Source organism: Muntiacus reevesi, chromosome X (genome assembly GCF_963930625.1).
Source record: "Muntiacus reevesi chromosome X, mMunRee1.1, whole genome shotgun sequence".
Classification (NCBI taxonomy): domain Eukaryota; kingdom Metazoa; phylum Chordata; class Mammalia; order Artiodactyla; family Cervidae; genus Muntiacus; species Muntiacus reevesi.
Window position 1 is genome coordinate 47045556 of NC_089271.1, and position 24009 is coordinate 47069564.

The 24009-nt window shown below is 42.1% G+C and overlaps 1 protein-coding gene across 1 annotated transcript in view; it reads left to right on the top strand.

The window, feature by feature from the left end:
* The window catches only part of MSN (moesin), a 71352-nt gene that overhangs the window by 41722 nt on the left and 5621 nt on the right, over positions 1–24009 (top strand). The window contains exons 2-8 of the mRNA XM_065914822.1: positions 6079–6162; positions 14906–15001; positions 16141–16415; positions 17726–17809; positions 18508–18654; positions 20070–20166; positions 21833–21996. Coding sequence (XP_065770894.1) covers positions 6079–6162; positions 14906–15001; positions 16141–16415; positions 17726–17809; positions 18508–18654; positions 20070–20166; positions 21833–21996 — 947 coding nt within the window. The remainder of the gene's footprint in view (positions 1–6078; positions 6163–14905; positions 15002–16140; positions 16416–17725; positions 17810–18507; positions 18655–20069; positions 20167–21832; positions 21997–24009) is intronic.

The following is a 24009-nucleotide window of genomic DNA, read 5'->3' on the forward strand; positions in this document are numbered from 1 at the left end:
CTCCAGTGTTCTTGCCTGGAGAATCCCAGAGATGGGGGAGCCTGGTGGGCTGCCATCTATGGGGTCACACACAGTCGGACATGACTGAAGTGACTTAGCAGCACTTAGCAGCAGAGCCTAAATAATGGGGAAAGGCAGTCTGAGTGACAATGTAGTGACTGCCCTCTGTCCTTGGAAGAGACTGAAGTTCTGATGTTTCCCTAGTAGGGCTCATCCTTCCTCTGGCCACCCTTATGCACTTACCTTTGCCTTCTCCATAGCAGCAGTGCCACTGAAAGCCCAGAGGACTTGGGCCTTTGAAGAATGGGGAGGTGGCAGGTGAGAGGTGATGTCACTGAACTCAGACCCAATTGGGCTGACTCACAAGCTCTGCCCTGGCAAGGGGGGCTTTCCCAAGTAATGCTTCCCTGATGTGCCCAGGTGCCGTTATGCCAGAGTGTTTGGGCCTTAGCCAAAATAGTTGCCAAGGCATTGTCTGAAGTCAGCAGTGAAATCACCATGACCAGAGAGGTAGGTGGAGCCAAGGATGGTGCTCTGGAATGTCCAGAAGGCCTGTCTTCACCACTTGCTGGCTGAGTAAATGTGGTTTCAGTGATGTTAAGTGAGACTGAGTGAAGGGGCTTGGCACATTGTTGTTAACACAGTTTGTTCATTTCCATCTTTATGTTACCTGCCTCTTTGCTCATCATTTTCCTTATTCATGATGTGGGGCTGGTAATGCCAGTTCCTTCTGGCATATAGGTCCATGGTTCAGATAAGTCAGTTGTGATTATTTGACTCTGTCTCTGCTTTGTCCTCTGCATTTGTGCATGCTCAGTTGTGTTTTGACTCGTTGCGACCCCATGGACTGTAGCCCACCAGGCTCTATTGTCCATGGAATTTTCCAGGCAAGAATATTGGAGTGGGTTGCCATTTCCTCCTTCAGGGGATCTTCCCAACCCAGGAATTGAACCCACATCTGTTGCATCTCCTGCATTGGTAGGCGGATTCTTTATCACTGCACCACCTGGGAAGCCATCCTCCAAATTCCTCTCCAATAAAGAGCCATATTGTATCTCAGTAACATGGGGCAAATGAGAGGAAACTTTGCCCCTATCTCCTCTCTGTGGCCCAACTACTGCTCATCTGGGTACTCTTGGCCCTAGGAAATGAGAGAGTCCCTTATTTGAAGTTGGCCAGGTCTAGAAGGCAAAGTTCCCCAAGCTGTTGCTGTCAAGGCAGAGATAGGTGGTTATTTTCCTTTTTAGGCCAGCCAACTGTGGACACAGGAGAGATCCAGTTTGTTGGGGGCTTTGGATGACAGACTACTGAGATGGGCTATAGACCAATGAAGGGCTTGCTTGGGAATTGTCTGTATTCCGTTTTTCAATAAATAACAGTGGATTTATTGTTCTTGGGCTAGGGATGGATGGGCTAGTGCATATGAGTGACACCCCCCCACCTACCACATCCAAACTCTTTTTGTTCCTTAAACCCTAAATGTTTTCTAGAGACACGTTTTTCAAGGACAGGCTTAGACAGGGCTTTATTTCTTTGCTGGGGACCACATCTTGAAATGCTATCTCACCCAGGCCAGCTCCTTCGTTCCCGCTGCGCTGTGGGGCTGCCTGGGAACTTTCTGCTGACTTTGGAGGCTTTATTTTCAGGTTCTTGCCTTTCAAACTAGACTACCCTCATCTCTTCACTGACATTGAAGAGGCCAGGCCCAAAAGGAAGGCAGTGGGTGCCCACTTGGGTGAGCATCCTGTGTGGCAGTGGATCTGGGCCTGCAGCTCCTTGTACACATTTGGATCCCAGATTACTGTTAAGGAAAATGAGAGATTTTCTTTGATCACCACTCCTGCCCTATACCTATCATCTTCAGCCCTGGTCATGCTATTATCCTTGCTACCCATACCGCCAACACACTGAAAATCAAAAGAACACAGACCCATGACCCTATCTTCAAGACTCACATTTTATTCTGAGTTGAGTGGTGGAAAGAATAGAAGTCCCTTTGTGTTGTGTTTGCTTTTCTTCCTAATTTTTTAAACCTAAGATTATTTGTCTCCACAGTGAAGTTCAGGGAACCACAGGCTGCTTTCCCTTGAGATGCAACCATAGTGGAATGACAGAAACTCTGAGCAGGGATTCTGGAGACATAGGTTCCAGTTTAGTTTCAGCTGGACAGCTTCAGATTGAAGGAGAGCTCTTTCTTGTTCTGGGGTAATGCTCTGTATATGATACAGGAAGCATGAACAGTTCTAGCCTCTCTGACATACTTATTCCTAACCCAGACTGAGTTCTTTCCTACCAGTTGATTTATTTAAGAAACATTTATAAACAAATATTTCAGTTAAATATTTGGAGTTATGGGCCAGCCCCTGAAGATGGTAGATTGGTATGACTCCTTTCTACCTACTTTCCTGTTCTCTTTGCCCACTCTTCACCTTGCAGGCCTCATTTACCCTGGAGGAACTCTGCATTCTTGCATCTCTGTCTCCTTTTGGGCCATTGCACTGTGTCTCTTCGTTTACCTGGGACATTTGGGTGCTCTTCCCCCCAACTCCCATATTCTCCATTTTTCAAAATCCTTATCTTTAGAGACCCTGCAAATACCACTTTGAACTGTGATTCTGTATTTCCACAAAAAAGTTTCTTCTGTTCTGGTATGGTAATTCTCAGGGTTTCCCTTGTATGTTATAATTTTCCTGTTACTAAGTAAGTACCTTGGGGTACTGGCTCTACAGCTCTACTGCAGCCATAGTTGCCTAAACATAGTATTCCACTAATATTGGGTAAACTGAAATAAATTTATAGAAAGCTCCTTAACCTGGAGTCCTTGGGCCTCCATGAAATCCGTGGGTGTAATTTGAAGTGGGAAGGATCTATGAAGATGGATGGAGGAAAATTTACATATTTGTTTTCACTGACTTCTCACTAAAATTTAAACCTTCTTTCAGTTATGAATTTAGGCCAAAAAAAGGCAGTACCTGTGACTTTGTCACCATTGGAAATCTAAGATACTTTTACATTACAGTTTAGTTACTATAGATTTTTCAGAATATCATTTATGCTGAAAACAAAGTTGAAATTACAGTAGTAATAACTAATAAGACCCAGTGTTAGGTAATTATATAATATAATAGTGAAGAAGTACATATTAAATTTTGATAACTATTTCAATATAATTGGTCTCTTTGTATCTACTTTATTTCATGCATTTACAAATTTCTGAGAAGGCAATCCATAGACCTCACCATACTGCTCAGAAAGGTCCGTGGCACAAAAAAGTCAAGATGTAAAATGTTCCCACCTCTGAGTCTGTATACTATGCTATATCTATCTCTTGTATCTCCTTGCTTAGTACTGTTCATTTAGCCAATATCTTGTGAGTACCCACTGACTCTTAGATACTAGAGAGGTAACTCTAATTAAGACAGAAGCCTCAAAGTGAAAATGAAATTTCTCAATATACTAAAAGGGCTATTGTCCCTTTTCTATTTCTTATCTGCCAAGTCATTGGTGTTTTGAGGGCTTCCCTGACTCAGCTCAAGTGTGATTTAAGGCTAGATATTGAAGCCAATATGGATGTGAGAGTATGGATGTATGGATGTGAGAGTTGGACTATAAAGAAAGCTGAGTGCAGAAGAATTAATGCTTTTGAACTGTGATGTTGGAGAAAACTCTTGAGAGTCCCTTGGACTGCAAGGAGATCCAACCAGTCCATCCTAAAGGAAATCAATCCTGGGTGTTCATTGGAAGGACTGATGTTGAAGCTGAAACTCCAATGTTTTGGCCACCTAATGTGAAGAGCTGACTCATTTGAAAAGACCCTGATGTTGGGAAAGATTGAAGGCAGGAGGAGAAGGGGACGACAGAGGATGAGATGGTTAGATGGCATCACCGACTCAATGGGCATGAGTTTGGGTAGATTCCGGGAGTTGGTGATGGACACGGAGGCCTGGCGTGCTGCAGTTTATGGGGTTGCAAAGAGTTGGACACAACTGACTGAACTGGACTGAACTGAACTGAAGCCAAATTCTAGTCCATTGGGCCTCATTCTCCCTACCTTATGAGGGCCCATTCTATGGAGGTCACTGGATTGTCAGGGAGCCTAGGTAACACTGAGTCACAATGGCTAATCTTGCCTGCTGTCTCCCACTGGGGTACTTGCCTTACTTGTTCCTGCCTTCATGGCCTTTCCTGTCCCATTGTCAATCCTGAAATAGATTTCCTCCTTGGCTCCCTGGTGAGATTTATTTACAAAATTGTTCCCCAGGCCTGGTCCTCATCAGAATTGTTTAGCTGGCAAAATTGCTGTCTGGCTCCCTCTTCCCCACTAGCTGACCCCTATGCTCAGGAAAAGCCCATAGGTATTAAAGACTGATAAGGCTTAATGTTTTAGCTACCCCATGGGGATTTGTATCTTTGAAAATTCTACTTTTATACCCCCCCAAATAGAATAAGTAATATGTGAGCATCCTAGAAATGTAGATTAGTTTTCTTTTTAATTTAAAGAAGGGAGAATGCACTTATAAGATCACTACCCAAAAACCAAGACTGACTAACACTTGGGTATGGTTCTAATAACCTCTCTTTGAATACTTTTTACAAAATTGAGCTCATGAAATCTTGTTGCTTACTCTTTCTTAATATTAATGTTTTATGTGGACATGAAATAGTCATTATGAATATTTTATTTGACCATGTAACAAGCCATCATGTGGCTATATCATATAGGTTACCTAAGCAAAATTTCCGACAAATAAAAAACTTAATCTTTGGAGATTTGAAAGGGAGGGGATATATGTATACCTATGGCTGATTCATGTTGAGGTTTGACAGAAAACAACAAAATTCTGTAAAGCAATTATCCTTCAGTTAAAAAATAAATAAATAAAAAAACTTAATCTTTGGTTTCTTTTAATAGACATTTTACACTTTGATATAAGAGAGGTTTGACATGTTGGCTTAAATTATGAGACTTGGACTTAGATCTGAATTCAAACCCTGTCTTCCCCACTTACTAGCAATGTAACTTTAGACAAATATCTAAGTCTTCATGCCCAAGGTGGAGATAATCCTGCTTCACAGGATGATTATGATTATTGGGATAGTACATATAAAGTGCCTAGTGAGTAGTAAGTCTTCATACATGAAAGCTGCTGCTTAATGATGCTGTTAATACTATTACCACTGCTACCAACTTTTCAGCCAAAGAATCCTATCTCTACTGATGAAATATCAGCTATCATTGACTTTGGCTAGGTTATATATTCCTAAGAGTAGAGGGTAATTTTTCTAGTACCTATGAAATACTATGTGTTTCCATCTGGGCCTATCCCTGTCCCTTTTCCCTCTACTTACTTGGCTTTGGTAGCACCTCTGTCCTGCTCACACCTATCTCTGTTGAGACCCCTTTCCTCTCTTGTGCCTTGGGAGACCAATGAGACATAAATACAGGAAGTGTTAACGATGCAAGTATATAGAACCATAGACATCAACACTGAAACAGCTGTTGGAGATTGCCTAGTATAATTGACAAACTCCATCTCCCGCACTCCTGCCCTTGCACAGGTGAAGGGAACTAAGGCTCAGGAACGGGATAATGGGATAGATTTATTCAAGGTTGTAGAGTAAGCTAGTTATGGCACTAGGTTTGGAATCCAGTGTTCTTCATCCTGCCCTTAACTTGCCTCTATGAAGACCAGTACTGTAGATAATCCAGGCTATAGATCAGAGGTGGGGAGAGAATGCTGTGGGCTTGGAGCTGGCTGATGTAGGTGGAGAAGACTTCCTGGAAGTATAGCCAACATTTGTTTCCTTTTGATAGTAGGTTTATTTGCATTCATTTGTTTACCCCTTTATAAGCACTGCCTTGTAACTGTGGAGGGGAGGTTGTCTTCAGTAAACTGGTTGGGAGCAGAGGGCTAGGTTACTGTTTGTTTCAACAGTCTCCCTTCCTTCACACCAGTATCTAAATTCCATAGGTTCCTGCACCTTAGTTTCTTCTCCTCTAGTTGGACAGAGACTTATCCCAGGCTCTGTTGAGCATTGAGCCAAACAACTAACTTATCTCCTTTGATCTCATCCTAGATCAATGTGCGTGTGACCACCATGGACGCTGAGCTGGAGTTTGCCATCCAGCCCAACACCACCGGCAAGCAGCTGTTTGACCAGGTAAGGGAGGACTTATTGCTTCTTAGCCTCCCACTTCTCCCAATAGCTTCCACTATAATGCCCACATTTGAGGAATCTCCTCTACTCACTCCTCCAGGAGAGGTCAAAACAAAGGCTGACCTCAGCCTTAATGAAGTAGGCAAATTTTAACTCTGGCAGCCTATATCTTGGATGGCCCTGATCAGTCCTATCCTTGGGGCTAAACATGGGAGAAAAGAGAAGCGAGTGGGGTATGACTGTACTAGATACTTTAAAAATGTCAGCAAGCAGAGCCCTTCTGTCAACTCTGAAAAATATAAGTGATCTCTTCTCTATTTTAATGATGAGGCTCAGAAATTAAATAATTTTATTGCACTCAGCTGGTGTCTGGCTGGAATTTGAATCCCACATTCTTGTCACTGTACAACATGGCCTCTGTCACTTGGTTTTTCTTCCCAGGAGAAGGAAAGCAACATATTCTCCCTGTAGTAGTGTTCTCTATGTACATTTCCCTCAAGGAATATTGGGACTTAAGATACCACAGTGGGTGAGGAATGCAATAAGAGGATACCTCAGCTCCTATAATCCTGACATGGAGATAATACTGAAGTAGTCATCCCCATCTACAATCCAAAGAATGTCCCTTCATTGTGAATCACCATTGTCAGAAAGGATGTGCTATATAGCAGCCAGGTGGGGGCCATAGGATCTGTCAGCATTCAAAGGTTCTCCAGGGGCCAAAGGAATGTGCCTTCTGTGACCAGACTTCCAGGAGTAAAAGTGGGGCTCTCGTTTTCAGAGACTGGAATCCCTCCAGACAGGCCATTTTCCTATTTCCACACCAGCCTCTGGTAAGGTGAGAGTCTGCCATTGTCCTGGACGTTGGGACCACATGTCCCCTTAATGGATTTTCCATGCCCTCCTGCTTCCCTTTCTCCTTTGCTCTCTGTGTACTTCTGCTGTCTGAGAGCTTATCCATACTTGGAAATGGAAAGGAGGAAAGATATTATATTCAGATAAGACCATTCTATTACTATGAATACTTCTGACTGGTGAGGGGAGAGGATGGATATGGGGATGGTACAGGGCTGTTTTCCGTTCAGATCTCTATGTAAAAAGAAGGAAAGTATGGCTAGAAATGTGAGACAGTCTGGGCATGTCTCCTTGATGTCATGTGGTAGAGTAGGAAAATTGCTGTCTATGGCTAATACAGATGAAAGTTAACATTTTGTCCAGGGCTTACTGTATGTCAGGTACTATGCCAGGCATTTTGTATACCACATCACTTGACTATCACAAGGCCCTATGAGTGTGGGGATTAGTATTGGCCCCATTTTACAGATGAGGAAACAAAAATCTTCATATTCTTAGCTAGGCCTTGGGAAAGTTATTGAACGGTTTTGGGTTAGTAGTCTCATTCCCCCCCACCCCGCCACTGCCCCCACCCCCAAAGTGCATCTAATGTCTGCCTCACAGGCTTTTTGTGAGATTATGATAGGGTCTATTATTTGTATCTCACATGGTACCCAGTGGCTTGTAAGGATATGTAAAATTCAAAAGGATATATATGCATATAGAGAATTGAGTGTTATGTGAAGTATCTGGCATATAGTAAAGATGTAATAAATGATAGCTGTCAAACTCCATGACACTTCTTGTCTCATTAATCAGATAGAATTGAGAGATTGGCTTGAAAATCCTCAGCGTATGTAACTTTGGATTTAGCTGGAACTTGCTTCTTCTCTGGAGTTTGTTTTGTATCTAATGTTGAAAGGTAGTCACTGATACTTAATTTGAGAAAGTACAAATTATAGGAACATTTAAACACACATTTACTACAATTAATGTGCTAGCATTCATATAGTTCACAAGTGATTACAATGCTAATCTTGAATGTGACATTGCATTTTGATTACATTAAGGTTTTGCCTTCTTCCTTTGCATGCAGGTTTTATGTTGGAAAGCCTATAAAGGGATAGCCTAGTAAACTAGAAAGGGCACTAGATAGAAAGTTAGAAATTTTGGGCCTATGGCTGACTCTACCACTAACTCTCCATATTTGTTCTTTCCCATTCCTAACCACACTATTTGGATTTTGGATGACCCCTTTCTGTAAAAAGGAGGGAAATGCTTCACTTGAGTGTAATTTGCAGTTGGCATATACCAGGGAGTGGGGAGGGCAGAGCTATCTGACAGCAGGGACGACTCTTCCTGGATAGGCTTCTTACTGTCCCTGGGACAAAAAAGAGAAGGTGTCCATTCCATATGCAGGCTGTTGGGCCCTTTTCTTCAGACAGCAATATCATTCTGGGCAGCAGCTGTAGAGAGGAGAGTATGAGCCAATGTGAATTTTATAGTCCAGCTGGGAACCAGAGGTTCCCTTGATCTCTGCCCAGACTCATTCCCAGAGCTCTGATTCTATGCCTAATCTCTCTCAAGTAAATGACACTATCCCCTGCCTTCAACACTGGGGGCTTTGTCCATTTGCATTGGATGGGGTAACTGTGGAGGGTGAAGAAGTTATAATTTAGAGACTAGGGCAGAACAATCCTTGAACAAAGAAGTTTATTAACTTCAAAAAGCCACAAGGCCAGATAATTCTTTGTTAGTGTTTGTTTGGTTTGCGTACTGTGGATGTGGTTCTGAGGGAAGCCCATATGGTAGGGGTCCTTGGCTGGATTGGTGTACTGGTTCTGAAAGCTATTGCTTCCCCAGAAAAGCCCTTGAGAAACTTGAATCTTTCGTATGGTTGGAGAGAGGAAAGGGAGGAAACTGTGAAGTTCATGATTTCCCAACCAGGAAGATCAGTGTTTTGAGAAAAATCATTTAGTGAGTACCTACTATGGACTAACTTTGGCTCGGTGTTTTAAACCTTGCAGTGACCCTGCCTATAAGAAGTAAAAGAACACACTCTAGGTTATATAGTTAGTAAATTGTGATATGGAGTTTAAATTATAGCTCTGACTGTAAATAAAACAATACTTTTCCCTACTGTGCTACTCTGGGGTGAATGAGCCTGTTTGGCTCAGAGGGGCTATCATTGGAAGGAAGAGGCAATAATGTTCTGTTATGTCAGAACGAACAGAGCGGGGACCCCATATGTGAAAAGTACAGGACAAAAAGATTTGAACTCTGACACAGAATTGAGCATCTGGCACTCTCAGGGCCAAGGCAAGTCTGGATGGGAATCCTCAGACCAGTGTATGTTCACAGGCCACTGGGGTGTGTGATCTTTTCCCTCTCTTCAACTTGATGAGGCATAAGGGAGGAAGTCCATTATGTTTGACCTTCTTTCAGGGAGATCAGGGACCTAGGAGGAAGGAGCTGGACTCCTTGGGAGGGACTGACAAAAGCTTTGGGCCCATCCTGGAATCCAGCAGTTGTCTGACTGATGACCAGAGAGGAAGCTGACTGGAGAGGAAGCACCCTCCTTGGTACCAGCGATAAATAACAGGCAACAATGGGGCTCCATAGCTTGAAGAGGACCAAGGCATGGTGGGAAAGGGAAATGGGGCCCATAGTTCTTCCCACTTGCCTTTGTCTCTTGTGAGTGTGGAGGAGTGAGAACAGCTAGGGAGGAGAGAGAGAACATTTTTCTATAGCAATTTTTGTCACTTAGCCCCACTTCTAAAACCTGAGGTTCTTCCAAGGGCTTGTGATTACTTAGGTGCCATAAGTTCCACTTTAAGAACCCTCTACTTGTCTCCTCCTCAGCCATGGTCTCTAAGCTCTAGCTCTAGTCTCGCTCTACCCTCTGTCCCCTCCACTTAAGGTTTTGAGCTGTGGTAAAGAGGTGAAATCTCAGAGCATCCATCCATTCATTCATCTATTCATTGAGTGATTCAGTATTGACTGAAGGTCTACCGTGTCTTGAGAAGGATCTCTAGACCTATCAGACACCATCTCTGTCCTTAAGGAACTTGGAGTTATTCACCTTTGGAAACAGAGAAAAATACATGGAACTCTCCTCTCACGTTGAATGAAAAAACATCCTTGAGACTCAAGTTGTACATAGAGGTGGTATATAAAGCATGGGATTTAGAGTCAGCCTTGGGTTCAAATTCTCTCTAGCTGTTTAGCTGTGTGACCTTGGATGGCTCATTTAGCCTCTTAGGAATTTACTTTTCTCAGTAAAATAGTAATCACACAATTTTAGAGATTTTGTAGTCTCATTTAATCCTTGAATAAATAAAGTGCCTGGTGCATAGCAGGCATTCTAATGTTGCTTGTTCTTATTAAGAGCTAAATAAGTGGGTGGAATTTCCCCTGGGAGTTGAGATAATGGAGCCATGAAATCAAGAGGCTTTTCTGGCTCAGTGAAGTTCTTAGGATTTGTAGACTCTGCATTGAAGACAGCAATCCTTTTCCTTTTTCCATTTTTATTTTATAAAATACCTAATATCCATTATTGTAATAGTTGTAGCTCCGTCTTATAGATGAAGAACTGAGGCTTGGACAGAGGAACAGACCTGTTTAAGGTCAGATAGCTAGAACATAGTATAGTGGTTTGAATCAAGGCACATAGCATTTGCAATTTTCCCAGTACCTTATGTCAGCTGTGTCCTCTGTGACTTCCCCTTTCTTTGCCTGTTTCCATTCTAAAAGCAAAGTTTGGTCCCTATACTTAGAACCCTAGATGAATGTGCTCTGTGTTATAGAGTAGCTGGCCACTTGGGCATAGTCAGTGTAGGGTAACAGAAGCAGAGATGGTGACAGCCCCTCCTGGAACTTTCCAGTTGTGCACTGATTGCTTTCAGGTAGGTGATTGATGCAGCTGCTGCCAAGCCTATAATGGCCTCGAGTATTTGGGCATTGGTGCAGTTTTGCAAATAATTTCTCATGTACTTAAGGCTCAAGTCTTGCTTCCCAATCCTGCTCTTGGCTTCTGAAGTGATTGATTATGTCACTAGTTTATTTATTCAGATAGATGCATAGAGGATATGGGGAGGGGGCTTTGGGTTCTGGAATTGGCCTAATCTCCTCTGCCCTCCCCAGATCTCAGATATAAATAGCCTTCACATGCAAAAAAAGAGTCAAACAGGAGTTCTTTCTTACTTACGATGCTCCTGGTAATTAGTGACAATTTTCTGAGAGGCAAGTCTCTTTGCCTCACTGAACCCCAGTTTTCTAGTTTATGCTGCTTGGATCCTGTAATGCTCCAGTCTGTTTGGGGGGTTAGTATTATGTGGCTGAATAGCATCCACAGCCAGTGTTTTGCAAACTGAAGTCCTAGCCCCCTCTAGGTGAATGTGCCAGGTTCCAAGAGGTTCACAGACCTGTGGGTTGGATGTGCTTTAGTATCTTGGAGCATCAGTTGTACTTGTAGATATCTATTTTATTATTAAAATGTAGATATTTAAGGAGTAAACAGTAAATTTTGCACAAATGATTAAGATTAAACCTTCAGGCTTCAAAGAAATTATGACTTACAGCCAGCCATCTCCTTGTATTCTGACACTTCCAACCCCACATCCCCACCCCCATCCCCTGGGGATATGCATTAATTATCTTCTGTAGCTTAAAAATGTCTTCCATGGCAGCTTTGAGAAATACTAGCTCAGGCCAGATGAACTTGCTGTCTGAAAACAAAGGGAGCAAAGAAAGAATTTTTTTTTTTCTTAGAGATGCAGCCACTTCTCAGAGTGGAATGGTAAAGAACCTGCTCATTGGAGCCACAGACATTTTCCTGGAACCGGTACCTAGATACTCCTTCCCACTAGAAAACGAGGTTTCTCTTTCCTCTAAAGTAAGTTCTCAGCTGGAGGCAAAGCTTGAAGCAAGCTAAGCTTGGCCTCATTCCATATTTCAGGATTTGAAAATGGGGCCAAGAGTTGCCTGGTCAAATGATTCCCAGCACCCTGTGGACCTTAATTGGAGATTTCCTTACAGCCTGGGGTCCACGAGTCATCTGTTTTATCCTTTGTTTTTTTTTCAGTCTCAGTTCTGACTTCAGACCATATTTCCTTCACCCAACATATTCACTTCCTTACTTTGGTACTTCAATGGAGGCTAAGAGACATCGCTCTCTCTCCAAGCCTACAGTCTAAGGAAGTAGAGCATTTACATGCATCTGATTTCTTTGTGTTCATAGGGACGAGGCAGTGCTCAGAGAGATCAAAATGCTCTGCTGATCCTGATATCTTTTTCTTTTTTTTTGATATCACTTTAGCTATTACTTTATCCTCAGAGATACTCTAGATCCTGGAATTATTTTAGCTCTCATGATCCTCCTCTCATCATACTCCTAACCATCCCACTAGTGAAGCAGACAACATGGTGTAAATAGAGGCTAAGGAACTCACTCCTGGGACCTGTGGAACTGACTGTGTAGACTATGCCTGCCTCACTTCCTTTTAATTCTGGTGTTTCTTGAGTTTCTACACCTGGGCCGTTGGTACAGGCAAAAACCAGTTGCTACTCTACTAGTTCTGTTCCCAGTCTGCCTTGCCATGACCTAGCATCCTGTCCTAATGGTCCAATGGTCCAATGATCCATTTTCAACATCTTCAGTGGGTCTTTTTCTATCCTGGGGCTGCATTGTTTCTTGGAACTTATTTCTTTACACCAATTGCACCTGTACACACTATGTTCTGTAGCCTTGTGGAAAACCATTAATTAAGCCTTATCTTAGATATAGGATTTAAGAGGCACTTAAAAAATCTTTCCTATCCACAACCTCTCCCTTTATCCTCTGCAAAACAAAAAGTCACTATCACATTTCAATATGATTACTTTGCATTCTCCATCTAAAACTTGATGGTAATGCCTATTGACTTAGAGACTCACCTTTCCATCAAATCCTGGAAGTCTTGATCTTTCCTCATATAGTATACCTTCCCTCATTTATTTTTTTCTAAGTATGTTCCCAGTTACCCAAGTTGTCAAGAGGTATGTGGGAAATGGGGCTGTATTTCTTGGTCGTTTACAAATAACCTAATTAGTAGATTGGTAAAACTTGAGAGCATAAAGAAGTCATTTAAGCCATACCACTCATAGTAAATGGGGAAGCTGGATGGATGAGGTAACTGAGCCTCAGAGAAGGAAATGTATTGCCTTAACATCACACAGCAAGTGGGAGACAGAAGTGAGACTTCCAGTCAGGTTTCTTGATACCTGATTCAAGCTATGAAAGGGGAGAGTAATCATCATGAACGCCCTGGTGAGCAATGAAGTTTAATGACTTGGCAATATGGCTTCTCTCCAAAGTGATTGTTGACTGGGAAAGTCAGGAGCTATATGTAGATGCAGAGGTAGTCAAAGTTCATTGTCTGGCTGGGATATCTGGGCCAAAAAGGAGACAAGGCAGTTAGTCACTTGGGAACCCCAGAGCTTCTAAGCTCCTTTGAACCCTTGGCCTTAGGAGATAGCAAACGAGAAAAAGGGTATAGGTTTTAGAGTCATATAATTAGGATTCTAGTCTAGACTCTATGGTTTTAGACAGATTGATCTCTAAGCCTTATTTTCCTCATTTATAAAATGGAGATAATAAAAAATGGATAAACTATCTCATGATTGTTCAGTGTTTGGTACCTGGCACATAATAGGTACTTAATAAACATGGTCTACTTTTTCCTTGAGGCTTCTGAAGCTCTAGATTGTAAGCTCTGGGAGTGACTATGGGTCTGGCCTGGCCTTGGATGCATAGTAGAAACTTTGTGGATACAGTGCAGTGTGTGTTTGTGCATGCACATGTATGTGTTTTTTGAAGGGGAGATAATGATTCATCTACAGGGAAAGACATTAGCAATGCTGGGTCCCTGCTACCTGTTTCTAACTCCAGGTAAATTTCTTCACCTCAAATCCCCTATCCCACCCCAGTAGAAGAAAATATAAAGAAGACTCCCTGACGCCACCATGACCTCATTAAGATATGGGTTTATTACCTCTATCCCCAGTGGTGGGCATGCTAGGGTTGAGCCACCAGCCAGAACTATTTACATGCTAATATCAGGGACTGGAAAACAGACCCTGTCTATCTTTTCCTGGCTGTCTTTCCTTTCCTGCCCACTGCTCAGCCAAAATGCCCAGTAGCTGAACACCATGGGGCCCTTCAGCCACTATACTCATTCCCACTGTCAACCTGTGTGAGTGGTAAAGGAGAATCATGACTGAGCTCTAATCAGGACTGAAAATAAGCATCTTAGCCTCTAAGCACAACACAGGTTCGGGGTCTGTAGATACCACAGTACATTTTTTCTTTGGGCATTGTAAGTAGGACTTAGCCTGAAGGGTATGGGCATTATTCCTAGTTGCTAAACATAGAGAAGGAGTCCAGGAGAACAAGATTCAGGAGTTAAACCAACAGTTTCTACCTTCAGCCTTTACTTTATCCTGGAAGTATGGAGCTGCATGGTATAACTGAGTGGGATGGTGGTGGCAGAAGGCACTGAATTTGAATGGGTTTGGAGTCAAACAGTCCTGACTCTGCTACTCACTAACTGAACCTTGCTTTTATTATCTATAAAATGGGCCCAGTTGTAATTATATCATAGGGCTATTGTGAAAATTCAAGGAGATAATGGTTACCAAGTTATTGGTGTGTGGTACTGCTTATAATTGATCTAGTCCCTACCTCAGCAGAAGTATTTGGTGCAGAGAGATGTTGACATTATTTCTTAGCTACTGCCCAAGTGTATTTTATTTCCAGAGCTGGGTGCCTTATATCCTTTAAGTTCAGGGACCACATGGGCTCCACATTTGTATCCTCTGTGCCTGGCACAGGGTAGGCATTCAATCAATGGTTGTTTTCTGTTTTGCTTTTCAGGTGGTGAAAACTATCGGCCTGAGGGAAGTTTGGTTTTTTGGTCTGCAGTACCAGGACACTAAGGGTTTCTCTACTTGGTTGAAACTCAATAAGAAGGTAATTGCTTGCTCCACTGCCACATTTGGAATTTACTCTTCTACTAGACTTTGCTCAGGAGTGTAATATGTGCAAGCTGGCAAATCTAGGGCATATAGGGCTCCATTTTTCACTGGGTGGTCTCTCAACTGCTAGATCAGAATAAGGCCAGATCTCTTGCTCTGTCTCCATTTGGATTTGTAACAGCAAGAATGGCCAGTGTCCAAGGAGGATGGGACCCACTTATGGACCATAACTATCAGTAGTTCTTCTAGAGGAGATTGGTATCCTTTTTTCCTTTCCAAACTCAAGGACTTTAGGACATTTGTTAAACAGAGAGTCACAGATTGTTGAACTGGAAAGAATCTTGAAAGTCTCATAATCTTATCTTGTCTATTTTCTTGCCTATCAACTTATGCCTGCACTCCATAAAGATGTGTCCTTCTTTCTTAATTTTCTCAGTTGAACCCCAAGTGAGATGGTTTAAGTATAGGTCCATTCAAACTCTCCACATCTCAGCAGCATCTCTGTAGGAACATGGCAGTTCTCCATCTCATCATCCTCAAACTGTCTGACTTTGTCCTTGGAAATCTCCATACAGTCCTATGACTTATTTTCCCGATTGTGTCTAGGGGGTGAGTGCCCCACCTTTTGCTGGCAGAGTCTTCTTTTCCCAAAGAGTGGAGACTTTTGCTGGGAAAATGTGGAGCCATTAGTAGCCAATTTCAGGCTTCAAAAGACAATCTGATTTGTGCTCTTGTCTAGTCAATTCCCAGACCTCAGTCATACATCCTAGTCTTTATTGATTTATGGAGTTGGGGGAGAGTCTTAAACGAGGAGTTTCTTAAACCTACCCTCAGAATGTAGGGGCAGTTGGATATATTGTCTGATGATGGCTTAAGGGCTCATGACTATCAGTAGTTAGTAGTTAGTAGTTAGGTTATTTTAAGAAGAAATTCCCAATAGGAGGCAATTATGGATGTGGGCTTGGGTCCCCAATGAAAGTAATATGTCTCTTTTCTGAATTACCAGAATTGTTACCCAACTCTTTGGGATTATCCAAATTGATGACTTTCCAGTGTCTTCTCCCCACCCTACAGCCACTTCCCTACCCCTAAAATCTATTTTTTTGAGAGCACATAACCCCTTGCTGCTCCTAGGTGACTGCCCAGGATGTGCGGAAGGAAAGCCCTCTGCTTTTCAAGTTCCGGGCCAAGTTCTACCCTGAGGATGTATCTGAAGAGTTGATCCAGGACATCACACAGCGACTGTTCTTCCTGCAAGTGAAGGAGGGCATTCTCAATGATGATATTTACTGCCCACCTGAGACTGCTGTGTTGCTGGCCTCCTATGCTGTCCAGTCCAAGTATGGTGACTTCAATAAGGAAGTCCACAAGTCTGGCTACTTGGCTGGGGACAAGTTGCTGCCACAGAGGTGAGGTGGTGTCCTGGCGATCTGCCCTGGTCAGAGTGAGCTGTGGCCCAAAGCTGATTGATTCCTCTTATACGGGGGGTGCCAGATCTGTCCCTCTCCACTAGGGTCTGTCTGAAGACTATGTTATGGTGCTCAGACAGACATACTTGGTATGGCACCATACTCTGTTCTTATTTCTCTGGTTCTCAAAATAAAACACTTTTTTTCCCCTCCTCTGCCTATTACAGAACTTCATTACCCTGGAAACAGGTGCTTATATTGAGAACCAGAGATGGATTGCTTCTTCTTGGCCTAGTTCCATTTTCTTGATCCTTTTCACTGATTTAGACCTCTTATATCAGAGGTTCATTGGAGTGAGAAATACTTAAACCAGGGACATGGGAAGCTCAAAACAGTCTTTTAATATTGATACCTAGTATACAGAGATTTCTCCTTTTGTAAACTTCAAAACTGAACATTCTCAAACTCTAATTATTTTTATTTTAGCATTGCGACAACACACAGAATGAATAAGGCAGGCATAATCCTTATTTCCTGGCTAAGGAAATAGGAGATGCCGAGGTACTCACTCTGACCTGCTGAATCTCCCACAGCTCATTTGTGGCAACCTGGAACCCTAGTCTCTTGATTTTTTTTAACCCCACTGCATCCAGTCACTATTTTATATAGGCTTTTAAATTAGAAGGAAAATTATGCTTCATTCCAGTAACCTCAGTCCCAGTGGAGCTATGACAAATGTACAGCTCACCTGAAGGTATTAGGGATAGTGGTTGTGCCCTGGGACTCTACATGAGTCAGTCACTGCTATAATGTCTGAAATAGCATATTTAAAGCAAGCCTTGTTTATGATCTAGTAGATCTGGTAGTTATTGTTATGATATAATTACAAATGGGCCCATTTTACAGATAATAGCAGTTGAACCTGTTAGTTTTTTCCCTAAACCATTTGGACTCAGTTCTCTCTTCCATAGCCACAGGCTATATAATCTTATCCCTGAGCAGTAGTCTCACAAATGCAAACTATTGGCCCCACAGAGATCTAGGAGAGAGTATGCATGCCTCCATGAGGCCCATTCCTCCTCTTAGTCTCATAAATCGGCACAGACTGTTAATATGTTACTGCTTTGCTTGGTGACCACAGCACATTATTAGATTTTCTGGTTAAAGGTACAAAGGAAGGTGTTCCCATTGTCTTTCTTGGTCACCCATTCTGTATGTCTCATACCCCTCAGGCCCCCGTGTCTAGTTACTACTTCCTGCTATAATTTCAGTCTGCTTCTGGTGTAACTGACCCCACATCATCTTTCCAGGGTCCTGGAGCAGCACAAGCTTAACAAGGACCAGTGGGAGGAAAGGATCCAGGTGTGGCATGAGGAACACCGGGGCATGCTCAGGTAAGCCTACCCTAGGAACTGTGGACTCTATGCCCTTGCAAGGAGAATAAGAGTTGGTTCAGCAGGGAAGAAGAGGCAGAGGCTAGGAACACTGGAGGGTGTTGGAGAGAGACAGAAATACAGTTTACAAGAGGAAATTAGAAATGGAAGGCAAATCAGCGCCATTATAAAACTGTGCTTTTTGTGGATGATGGGAGCTGATAGCCCAGATCAGGGGATCCTGAGATTCCCTCCCCTAGGGAGTTTCTGAGCCACCAGGGTCCCCTCTCCAAGAATGAAATGAGGAAGGATCTTTATGAACATGGAATACGATTTGGGAGATGTCTAATTGAAGAACTAATCTTTTCATTTTGTCATCACCATCTCATTTGGGCTCTGCTAATAATGTTCCTGTGTAAGAGGCTTCTGTGATAGCTAATATGCCAGAGGTCAGCAAGAGTCAGCCCACCTTTATTCCCCTTGGGAATCTCAGACCTTAGGCTCCTGTGAGCATGTTTTGGCAAAAGTCATGTTTTGCTGTGTTAATCATCATCTGCTCACTTTCCATCCTTTTTCCAACCCATTATGGCAAGATTCTTGTCAGAAGTGGAGAGCAAGTAGGCTTTCTATCTCCCTGGGTCTGATTCATAGGCTCCCTCCCCTTTATTACTTGCCCCTTCCACCCTCCCCCTACCACTTACCTCCACTCTGTTGTTTAGGGAGGATGCTGTCCTGGAGTATCTGAAGATTGCCCAGGATCTGGAGATGTATGGTGTGAACTACTTCAACATCAAGAACAAGAAAGGCTCAGAGCTATGGCTGGGGGTGGATGCCCTGGGTCTCAACATCTATGAGCAGAATGACAGGTATAGTTCAGAGCTCGCTTTTTAACTTATTATTTTGTATTAGGGTATAACCAATTAACAAACAATGTTGTGATACTTTCAGGTGAGCAGTGAAGGGACTCAGCCATATATATACATATATTTATTCTCTCCCAAACTCCTTTCCTATCCAGGATACCACATAACATTGAGCAGAGTTCCATGTTCTATACAGTAGGTCCTTGTTGGTTATCCATTTCAAACATAGCAGCATGTATGTGTCCATGCCAAACTCCCTAACTATCCTTCTCCCCGTCCTTCCACTCTAAGAACCATAAGTTCCTTTTCTAAGTCTGTGAATCTGTTTCTGTTTTGTAAGTAAGTTCATTTGTGTCATTTCTCTTTAGATTCCACATATAAAAGACATCATATGATATTGCTCAGCTTGCTTACTTTTTTGGGCTACTTTGACACCTAGGACTTGACAAAGTATGATTATACTTCCTGGGTCCCACCTGTATCATTCTTTTCCTACCTAGATTAGACCAGCCCAGATGATCACACAACCTCCCTCAGGCCTCTAAATCTTGCATTGACTAGACTTTCACTGTCCACTGTGGTAGCTTCTGGTCACATGTTGCTGTTGAGCACTTGAAATGTGGCTGGTCTGAATTGAGATGTGCTACAAGTATAAACTACACTGAAGACTTAGTGTGAAAAGCAATATAAAATGTCTCATTAATGTATTTTAAATATTCATTTGCATCTTCATGAACATTTACATGTTCAAAATACATGATAGTATTTTGCATATACTGGGTTAAGTGAACTGTTATAGTTAATTCCACCCTGTTTCTTTTTACTTACATGTGGCTACTAGAAAATTTTAAATTGCATGTGTGATAATTTATATTTCTGTTGTATAGCACTGGTTTAAAAGCCACCTTGTCAGGATTTGTAATTAATCTCACTTCATATGATGATTCAGTATTTTTTGACCTATAATCCCTCTTGCTACAGCCTTATCTCACTAGCTTATTTTCTCTTAGTTTGCTCTTGATGAATATTAAGGTCAATATATTATTGTTTTGTGTAACTTCTGAGTCTTGGAACTCATTATTTACTGTCCTCTCAGATTTTACAACCTTGAGTAGAAGAGATCCAGTGAAGTAAGGCTGGTGATTCTTTGAGAGATTGTTACAAGGTCCATGCCTCAACAAAAAATAAAGCAAACCTTAGTTGTTGGGACAAGGGATATGTTGATTGTAGTATCAGAAAGTCCTTTGTGAACTCTCAGTGCTGGCAGCTGACCTGGTGGCATGTGATGATACTGGCTGAGCTGGCAAAGAATCTATCTCCTTAAGGGAGAAGTTGGTGGTGGGGAAGGCAAGGCACCAACCCTCTGTGTCCTTCTTGCCTTGCATTTGTCCTAATGCTCTTGGTATTCATTTTTACAGGCTGACTCCCAAGATAGGATTCCCCTGGAGTGAAATCAGGAACATCTCTTTCAATGACAAGAAATTTGTCATCAAGCCCATTGACAAAAAAGCCCCGGTAAGTGACTCCTCCCATTGGCCAAGACCTAGGTAATGGTCACACAGGCCAAGGCCTACATAATGCTAGAAGCAATCATGTCATCGCATATTTCTCTCCTTTCTCTGTCTTTTTGTGTATGTGGATGGGAACAGGAGGCAAAAAAAGTAGACAATGAAAAAGGATGCTGATGCCAGTAAATGGTCAGGAGGCCTTCTGTAACTGGTGCTACCCTGCTAACTGTGTCTCAGGAAAAGCATGGATTAGGGAGAACCACAGGCAGTCTAAGTTCTGCTTGTTAGCCTCTGTTTTTTACTTCCCCAAGGCTCTGGGGTAGAAACAGAGTACATCTTATCTTTTAAAGCCTCTAGGCTTAAAAAGTGGAAATTGTTCATATACTTGATTTATCTCTAATATGTGGAGAAAGGAGAGAGCCAGAAGAAGTCCCGATCCAAATGTTGTTCTTTTTGTTATACCTTTGCTGCTGTCCTCTTAAGACTTCTCTCCAGAGCAATCCAAATACAAAAGAATGCGATTGCCATACCTGTCACCTGCAGTTGCCTGTGGCTGACAAGACTGAAAAACTGGGGATTGGGAATAAGATAGAAAACTGTGATGAGAGTCTCCTCTTTGATGTGCCTCATGTCCAGCAAGGGCCAGTGGCCATGCTGAACCAGACCCTTCTCATGAGGTCTCAACCTTCTTCTAGCTTTGAGGTTTCTGAACTTTCCCTGCTAAGAACTTTATATATGTTGTCTCCTTAAACCCTCAAGGGTATTGTCGGGTAGGTAATGTCCTTCCTATTTTATAAGTGATGAAATTGAGTTTCAGAGGGATGGAGTGATTTGCCCAAGATCATACAGCTAAAATGGTAGAGCTGGGATTTATACCTAGGTTGTTTGACCTCTAGAGCCTGTGCTGCTTCTATTGTACCCCAAGCTATATGAGATAGTAGCAGTTTGGGTTCAGTGGCAGAAGAGCTGGTGGTTAGCCCATTAGCTGGTGACCTTGGTCCAGTGGTATTTGTAGTAACAAACTCCAGCTCACTGGGTTTTCTTGCGTGTGTGTGTTTTTTTAACTGCTGTTGTACTCAACTTTCATCAGAAAAAGGTAAGTAACACAGTCAGCTGAGACCAAGGGCTTACTTAAAACACAACAACCAGAATAATTGATGTTCAGGAGACTTACATATTCATGTATGTATTTATAAGTACACTGCCTTATTCCAAATAGGATTGAAGGGAATGGCTCTAAGATATGCTTTTAGAAGATATAGAACAAGTCCAGCCCACTCATACTACACTCACCAGGGTATTATCTAAAGATTATTGTACCTCTAAGAGAGGTTCCTGACACCTAGCAGGATATTTAATTAGCAGATGAAGTCAGTTTCTATCTTTCAACTGGATTGAGGGTATCTTAAGATGATTTTCATAAGCAAATATTGAAAGAAATTGTGGCTTGGTAGGAAGAGCACTAGTTTTGGAGTCAAGAAGTCTGGGTTCTAGACCTGGGTCTGTCACTAACTTGCCATCTGACCCTGGGCAAGTCACTTCACCACTCTGATAATTGGTCTTCCCATCTGTAATATGATTGTTTCAGTGCTTTTTAACTTAGCTTTTCAGAAGGCAGAAGCCCACCTTCATCTTTCCCTCCACACCCTTTCTGACTGCTGGTTTTCTACCAGGACTTTGTTTTCTATGCTCCCCGGCTGCGGATTAACAAACGGATCTTGGCTCTGTGCATGGGGAACCATGAGCTATACATGCGCCGTCGCAAGCCCGACACCATTGAAGTACAGCAGATGAAGGCACAGGCTCGGGAGGAGAAGCATCAGAAGCAGATGGAGCGGTAGGTGGTGTGGCACTGAAATGGGGGCTGGGGCTATGACAAAGAAGCTTTTCAAAGGTGCCAAGCCTGCTAAAGTCAGGACATGAAGTCATCCTGGTACTGGGGGAAAGGGAGCTGTACAGGGATGATACCTCTTCCTTTAAGTCTCAGACATCCTCATCCCCAGGAATCAGGTATTTAGAACCCTAGGATTTCAGAGATTCATAGGAGAGAGGGGCATTTTATAGTTCCCCATTATCTATGACCCTCATGTCATTGCTCTTTTAAGTGGACTTTGGGTTGCTCTGGGCTATCTGACCAGTATAGTGGTAGTAGCAAAAGGCTCCATGCACATTTAAACCTGGACTCTATAGGATCTTTTGAGTGGAATTAGAGCTACCAGATTTTTCCTTCCAAAGCTCTTTTGCCCTATGGCCCCTTTCCTACTCAAAGTGCATCAAGGCTTAGCAGCATCAGCATCAACTTGAAACTGTTTAGGAAGGCAATATCTGAGACCTACCCCAAATGTGCTGATTCAAAATCTGCTTTTTAAGATCCTAGTTAACCATTTCTTCAAAGAAAATGTGCAAATGGCCAGCAGGCACATGAAAATACCCTTAGTTATTAGGGAAATGCAAATTGAAACATCAGTGAGGTACTACTTTATACTCACAAATAGGGATATAATAAATGAAAAACAGAAAATAACAGCTGTTGGCAAGGGTGTGGAGAGATTGAAACTCATGTTCTTCACTATTGGGAATGTAAAATGGTTCAACTGCTGTAGAAAACAATTGATGGTTCCTCAAAAAGTTAAATGTAGAATTACCGTATAACTCCACAATTCCCCTCCTAGGTATACACTGAAAAACAAAAATTGAAAACAGATGTTCAAACATGTATATGCACACACATGTTCATAGCTGTGAAATTAATAGTTGCCAAAAGGTGAAAACAGTCCAAATGTCCATCACTGAATGAATGGATAAACAAATTATTCAGCTATCCAATGAAATATTATTCAGTCATTAAGAAGAACAAAATACTGATACATACTGTAATGTGGATGAATCTCTAAAACATTATGCTAAGTGAAAGAAACCAGACACAAAAGGTCCTATATTGTATTATTCCATTTATATGAAATATACAGAATAGATAAACCTACTGAGACATACGACAGATTGATGATTATCAAGGGCTGGAGGGAAGGTAGATGTGGAGAAACTTCTTAACACCAGGTATGAGGTTTTACTTTGGCATGATGAAATATTGTGCATGTATTAAATGCCACTGAATTATTTGCTTTAAATGATTAATTTTATGTTATTAATATGATTATCACCTCAGTAATTTATTAAAAAAATAAGACCCCAGGTGATTCCTGTACACGTTAAGGTTTGATAGTACTGCTCTAATAGATACTCTATCGTAAAGAGTTTGGAACCTCAGGAAGCTTCTAATCTAGTAGACTGGAAAATGACTCCATGTATGAGAGGTTAGATGACAAGATTCACATTTATTCTGAAAAAAAAAAAAAAAGTGGTATGAGGGGCAGTTTACAGAACTGGTTTTGGCAGGAACCAGCCCTCCAGGAGCTCACAGTCTAGTAGAAGAAAGGGGAAAAGCAGTATATGCATAACTATTCAGGGCACAATGCTGTGTCTTTCATTCACTCAATATATATTTATTGAGCAGTGAACAAAAGACAAAAATCTCTGCCCTGCTCCCATGAAGCTGTCATTCTTGTGGGACGAGACAGGCAGATCAAATAAGCATATTATATAGTCTGTGACATGATAAGTACTATGGAGAAAAATAACAGGGTGGAGGGATATGGAGGATAGGGCCAACTATTTTGAAAGAAAGACATCTAACAAAGGGAGAAAAGAAAGACCACTGGGAGAGGTGCTGGGGCAAGAAAAAGTCAATACTTATTTTAGATTTACAGCAAATTTTGAGAGAAAGGAGCCTAAAGCTGAACTTCACAGGGCAGAGGAGTAATGCTCTAGCCATAGAGATCACCAGACTTGA